The sequence below is a fragment of the Miscanthus floridulus genome, chromosome 10, assembly GCF_019320115.1.
Source record: "Miscanthus floridulus cultivar M001 chromosome 10, ASM1932011v1, whole genome shotgun sequence".
Lineage (NCBI taxonomy): Eukaryota > Viridiplantae > Streptophyta > Magnoliopsida > Poales > Poaceae > Miscanthus > Miscanthus floridulus.
This window is the reverse complement of record NC_089589.1, coordinates 118,273,298-118,279,958: the sequence shown is the minus strand read 5'-3', so window position 1 is coordinate 118,279,958 and position 6,661 is coordinate 118,273,298. Positions and strand designations below refer to the sequence as shown.

At 46.2% G+C, this 6,661-nt stretch overlaps 1 protein-coding gene across 2 annotated transcripts; it reads left to right on the top strand.

Moving 5' to 3' along the window:
- Window positions 1-3,460: 3,460 nt before the first annotated feature.
- LOC136485477 (uncharacterized) lies at window positions 3,461-6,280 on the top strand. 2 transcript variants are annotated; one of them, XR_010766455.1, is made up of 3 exons: window positions 3,461-3,664; window positions 5,128-6,021; window positions 6,129-6,280. XR_010766455.1 is itself a non-coding variant. In XM_066482349.1 (2 exons), exons 1-2 carry the CDS (start codon window positions 3,610-3,612, stop codon window positions 5,889-5,891), a joined length of 819 nt encoding a protein of 272 aa, XP_066338446.1. In that variant the 5' UTR covers window positions 3,461-3,609; the 3' UTR covers window positions 5,892-6,280. The 2 variants fall into 2 exon arrangements, 1 of the variants encoding a protein (XP_066338446.1); XM_066482349.1 differs by having other exon boundaries at window positions 5,128-6,280.
- The last annotated feature ends 381 nt before the right edge of the window (window positions 6,281-6,661 follow it).

Below are 6,661 nucleotides of genomic sequence, written 5' to 3'. Positions count from 1 at the left end.
TTGTTGGGGCTTCAGCTTCTACACTATAGCACTGCTATTAAAAAAAACTCGACCTGTAGGGTTTAGGCCACCCCGCATTGTTGTGATAGAGAAGACCTCCTCATAGGCTGAGAAAAACCCCCATAACCCCTGCTCCACCCTGACACATGTGCACTGTTGCCCTATGAGAATCGGGCCGGGCCTTTTGACATGTGCTTTGGTCATGGGACAGATAAGGGGATTTTTTTACTCTCTGCATGAAATGCGCTAGGACGGTGAGTCAAACCTAGGACCTGAGCGGTACTACTTGAGCGCTTTAACCGTTTCAGCTAGAGGGTTTTTGCCTGTAGCACTACTATAGCAGTAGCAGAAACCCGTGAAGCCTCTTTAGACTAGTGTTACCAGCTTCTTCTCCTTGCTAGTTCATTTTGGTCTGGATAGAGAAAAAGGGTTTCTGCTACAGTGCCATACTCCTAAAGTTCTGTGCCATACTCTCCAACTAACCTGAACATCGGAGAGGCTGGGGATGATGGTTGGTGTTGCTAATGAGAAACCTCAGTATACATGAGAAGGAGCACCACAACAACATCGAGGACTTTAGGTACCTGTACATGTGAATGTGTATCATGTGTTCTTATGACGGATGTCAGAGGATGTGCTCCCATCTCCTTGTCTTTTTTTTTTATGAAAGATCCGGTTACCCAGATTATCATTAACGAGGTTGTGGGGATGGGGGGCAAAACAGAAGTTTGAAACATCTTACAAGCGTGAGAGGCGCTACCACCCATAGCAGGCTGCTGCCGAGGTTGCAGACTTTTACAAGCTAATTACTCGCCAAAGGATGGGCTACGATTAAGGGACTTAGAACTTTCCTCACAGCCAAAAACTAGGTGAGCAAACGTCCCTGATTTTTCTGCAGTCCCTGAAGGTCATCTCATTCATCTGTTTCCAAATGCACCGCAAGGTCAGAATTTCCGAGGTGTGTGCCAGTTTTGTGCCCGCTCATATCAAGGTTATGAACCAGTCCTCAACATCAATCACCTTGGTCCACTGTGATTGGTGCGGGTTGCGACAATCGCTATAGGTTGCTACATGTTTACACACAGCAGGAGAGAAAGGACATTCGGCGGGGAGAAGCGTCGGATCATAGCGAATGAAGTAACTAAGCTCTTAGCAGTCAGTTTCATCAAAGAAGTTTGGAATCCCGAGTGGTTAGCTAATCCGATCCTTCTACCCAAAAATAATAAGCAGTGGTGAATGTGCATTGATTACACGGGCCTGAATAAGTCATGTCCCAAGGATCCTTATTTATTACCGCGCATCGACCAGGTCATTGATTCCACAATGTTGCAAAACTCTACGTTTCCTTGATGCCTACTCTGGATATCACTAGATCCGTATTGAGTCGGATCAATTTGCTACGTCATTCATCACCATGATTGGTTCATATTGTTACATTACAATGCCTTTCAGGTACAAGAACACATGTGCTACATACCAGCGGTGCATGCAACGTTGCTTGCACTAACAGATTGGTCAAAACATAAAAGCCTACGTCAATGACGACATCGTGAAGTCAAAGAAGACTAGAGATCTTCGCAGACTATTGTCGGTGTTTTATGATTGGCAACAGGTCACTGGGGGTACCCAGGACAGTGATTGGTGGGCTTCGGCGTATACAGATCTGGATGGTAAATGGGAAAGACAACGGTTTATACTGGTTCAAGCCGCTGGATAGCGTAATACCCTAGTCCAGTTAGGCGTGGTGCCTTTGTGTTGGGGTGTTGTGTACGATTGATTGTTACACGTCTCGCCGATCTAGGGAGCCATGCCCTCCTTTATATAGTCCAGGAGGCAAGTCTCCTAGTCGGTTACAACATAGGAGTCATAGTAGGATTGTAAGGTAGCAGTCCTACTAGGATTACGTATGGGGAATCCTAGTCGGACTAGATCTTCTCCCTTCCTTGCGGGGTACCTGGGAACTATGTCCCACAAGCCCCGAGCGTTTCATGGTTGATCTTGGAAGTCTTCTTGTATCTCCAGATCTTGCCGAGAAGAAACAAGTAGTATCCGAGTTCATTCTAAGAGAAGTCATGAAGTGCTCTTAAAATCTTCGAGTGGTCTGCACTTTCTGAAAAAGTGCACCCACTGGGTGTAGCTCCCGAACCTCTTGCTGTTTGGCATAAAGAGCTGGAGGATCTTTTTCTGCAAATGTCCAATCCCTTTCGAAGAAATTTGAATGCATCCGATGAAGATATATATCCCGTAGCTCCCGAGACTAAAGCCGACTACCCAGAGTCGACTATAGGATTTTGTAGACGTCCTCAAGGGTGCAGTGGAGTAACCTCCCAAAGACAATGATCAACTTGGTCTTCCGTCCTTGAATCTGAGCCCCCGAGCGTAGTTGTCGGAGTAAGGCAACCCGGATAGCCCGTCAGTTGGCCACGATCCGATCAAAAATGCAAGTAGGGCACTTCGTGAGCGTAAGGCTTCTGGTGGGCAGTCTTGGTGGGATCCATTTGGAGACTTTTGGAGACTTTTGATAATCTCCGAAGAATCCACATGAAGCTCAATCTGGAGAAGTGCACTTTCAGCGTACCTTCAGGCAAGTTACTAGGGTATATGGCCACTCGGTGAAGAGAGCGGTGCCTTGTCTCAAGAAATTAGGGGGGATTCACGTACATGCATGGCAAGCACCCACAGATCCCCGCGGAGGCTGATCGACAGGCTTGGTAGCACGTGCCCCTGGTTCTGCTTCAGGGAACAGAGGTGGCAGTCTTTGAAAGCGTTGGACAAAAACATGCACTTCCAAAGAGAAAGCAATGGGAAACCATAGGTGCTTCGATGGTAATATTATCATCAACAGCAGACAGCTTGGGTCTCCTGTAGTCATCCTTGCTTTATGAGCATTCTTCTAATACTCTGGTCGAGCAGCCGCATCTGCATTATGGTGTTGGATGAGACTTACTCGAAGAGCCTTCTCCCTGAGTTGCTGTAGGCATACAAGGTGGACACTCGGTGTATTCGCTCTGTTCAGAAAACTCAAGGAATAAGAAGATGTGGTGTGTTCTGCGAAGGCAACCATGTGTGGTTTTGTAGCCAATCCCTAAGACGGGGTGGGTAGATCGAGCGGTGGAGATCCATGATTCTTGGCGTCACAAGTGAAGTAGAAGGGGCGGAGAAGATGAGGCGCCTCGGATTCCCTAGTTCTCTTTAACCGCATCTTAAACAGGACTTCGTGATACATGATATCTGGTAGTAACCGGTGGACAGAGTTATCAACTAGCTCATCATGAAAGTGTTAGTATTGATCTCCCACCAGTTAGGCCCAACGGCCTAACTGGGCCTTGTCCTCGCGCCCTGATCGGGGGCGCCCAACCCTACATGGTTGGTGGGCCCCCGTCGCACAGCGCTATAAAGGAAGGTGGGGGCCGGGGCTCGCGAGATGAGGTTCACCGTGCCGCTAGTCACCCCACCGACATCCTAAACCCTAGACCCGATCGAAAGTAGGGGCGCTGCCAGCGACGGGAAGTGCCACCGACGCCGGCAACGCCACCCGACGTTCACATCGCCGCCGAGGACGCCACAGCGCCGACTCACTCTCCACCGACCGTCGCTGCCGGCGCGCAGATGGCGTCCGTCAACGAAACCCCGGCCGGAGCTTCTACAACTACGGCATTTGACGGTTTGCCACCTATCACCCATCTCTCAATCTCTCTGTGAAATCCGAATGATCTATTACTGTGCTAAGAGTCCCGATCCGATGAACATACCTAAGAACTATAAAACTAACAATGGTATCAGAGCCAAGGTTCGACAAGAAATCAAACCAATATGATGCGGATCGGGGAAGAAAACAGAAAAACCGAACTCTAAGACCTAACCCTAAAAAGAATCTCATCACGAATCGGTTCAATCCGAGAAGAAAGAAAAGGAACCCTACCATCTAGATCTCGAATCACACAAAAGGTAAACACGGATCGGGGAAATCGGGTTCAACCGAACCCTAACCCTAGATCCCCTTTCGCGTGAACGAGTGAGAAGAAAAGAAAGAAGAAAGAAATCGAATCCGAAGGGAAAGAAGGGTCGAAACCCTAACCCTAATATTTTTCCCCATCCTCACCATGGGTTAATCCCGGAAAAGAAGGAGAGGATGGGGAAGAACATAGGGCGGTCTCACCGTCGCCAGCGAGGAAGAAGAGCCGAACCGGCTTTTCACCGGCGCGGGAGAAGAAGCGCCGATTCGGCTCGCTGGTTCGCCGGGGGCTCGGCCAAGGAAGCGCCGGTGAAGGGGCTGGCGACGGCGCAAAGGACCGCCCGCTCTGCTTTCCTCGCTCGCGGCTGCTCGGTAGCGGCTGTCATCGCTGCTGCGACTGAGAAAGGAGAGAGAGAGAGCAAGAGCCGAAATGGCTAGGGTTTCCAGGGCGCCGGCCGCGGCCTGGTTTTTTGATCCACGCGAAACGGCCGCTCGTCCGTCGGATCAGATCGAACGCCAGAGATGCGCTAGGCCAAGTCGAGGCCCAGGCGGGCACGAGGGCGCGGCACGGTTTGCTGGCCCAGGCCCAGGTTGTGGCCTGGGTTCGGCCTGGGCGAGCGCGCGGACGCTAGGCCGAGCCGATTCAGCGTGTCTTGGGCCGCGCTGGGCTGAAAAATGAAAGAAGAACAAGAAATTTTTTTCTTATTATTTTCCAGAAACAATTTTGAATGCATATTTTGATGAATTTGAATGATTTTAAGACAATTTTCTGTGCAAATTTTATCCAATGATATTTTGCCCAGAAAACAATGAATTTTTTAGTGCTTCTGGAAAATAATAACATGAAAAGATTATTAATGTTTCCGCTGTGCATGATAATTATTGTTCTCTTTGATTAAATTTGAACCAACGGGATAATTTAATTTTTTAAGAGAAATGAATTTCTGATAATTTTGATGCAATTATGATATTGTTATTTTCTGACCAACGTTGTTAATAACAAATATTATAATTTTTGATCCATGAGAAATTGTGCATTAATTTTACTTCTGCCCAACGGTGATGTAAAATATTTTGCATGGATGAATTATAAGTTTTAATTTGACCAACGTTGAGTTAAAAGCATGAATTTTATGTATAAATGTTTCTTACTTACTCTGGTGTGATTTCAGGAGGCAAATGCATTGTGAATATTGCCAACATCCCGACACTCAACGGAACCAATCACCGTGTGTGGCGGGAGAAATATGAATTGGAACTTGCGTTGGGAGAGGTCGATTTTGCCATCACCTCACCGTGTCCTACTGAGCCAGAGGACCCGGTGAGAGGTGACAATGAATCTGACGCTGATTTCGCTTCTCGAAAGCGTGATCATGCTGAAATAAGAATGAAATATGACCTTGAACATAGGCAATGGACTCTCTCCAACCGCAAGTGCCTGTTGGTAGCCAAAGCCACCATAGAAGAACAGATAAGGGGCTCAATCCCTGAATGTGCTACTGCTAAAGAATATCTTGAGAAAATCAAGAGTCAGTTTACTGGGTCTACCAAGGCCACAGCAAGTTCACTGATTAAGAAGCTTGTGAATGAGAAATTCACTGGTGGTAGCATAAGAGAGCACATTTTGAAGATGAACACTACGGCATCTAAGCTAAAAGAAATGAATTTGAAGGAGGAGGATTTCCTAATTCATTTGATTTTTGCTTCTTTGCCAAAAGAATATGACACCTTCATTGTAAACTATAATATGCAGCCTGAAAGATGGGGCATAGAAAGACTCATCTCAATGTGTGCTCAAGAAGAGGAGAGGATAAAGTCCTCACAAGGTGAATCTGCTCATTTTGTGAAGGACAACAAAAGAAAGAACTTTAATGGCAAGAATTCTAAACCACAAGGGAAACCTAAGTGGGATAAGTCCTCCTCCTCCAGTTCATAGGGAAAGAAACCCCAGGATTCTGAGAATCAGCAGTATGGTGGAGCTGAAAAAGATCAGTGCAAGCACTGCTTCAAGAAGGGACACTACAAGAGGGATTGTCCAGACTTCCTGAAATCTCTGCTAAAGAAAGGTGATGAATTTATTACATTTGTAGATGAATCTCTGTATTTATGTTATGATAAATCCACTTGGTGGGTTGATTCAGGAGCAACTACTCATGTTGCAAATTCTTTACAGGGGTTAAGTGGGACGAGAACCTTGCAAAGAGGAGAAAGAACGATTAAAGTTGCAAATGGACTGCAAGCCAATGTTGAAGCCATTGGAGATTTTTCTTTAGAATTGAATAATGGTTTTGTACTTAGACTTAAAGAAGTACTTTATGTTCCCTCCTTGCGTAGAAATTTGATAAGTGTTTTGAAACTTGATGATGATGGAATTGATTGCCATTTTGGTGATGGCAAGTGTAAGATACTGGTTAATAATAAATGTGTTGGTCTTGCCTTCCGACAAGACAAGCTTTATTTATTATCTCTTGCTGAGAATGTGAACAATGTATGTGATGAGAATGTGAATGATTCCCCATCTACGGATGTAACTAAGAAGCGGAAGAGAATTGATACTGTCTCTTCGAAATTATGGCATTGTCGCTTGGGCCATATTTCGAGGGGGAGAATGGAACGATTGGTTAAGGAATCAATTCTCCCGCACTTAGAATTTTCAGATTTAGAGCAATGTATTGATTGCATCAAAGGAAAGTATGTCAAGAAAAT

Bases quoted from the DNA above. Each gene is read 5' to 3' on its own strand.
- LOC136485477 (XM_066482349.1), top strand. From the start codon at position 3,610: ATGGCGTCCGTCAACGAAACCCCGGCCGGAGCTTCTACAACTACGGCA. The intron at 3,665-5,127 runs GTTTGCCACCTA...GTGTGATTTCAG, and splicing joins TACAACTACGGCATTTGACG to GAGGCAAATGCATTGTGAAT.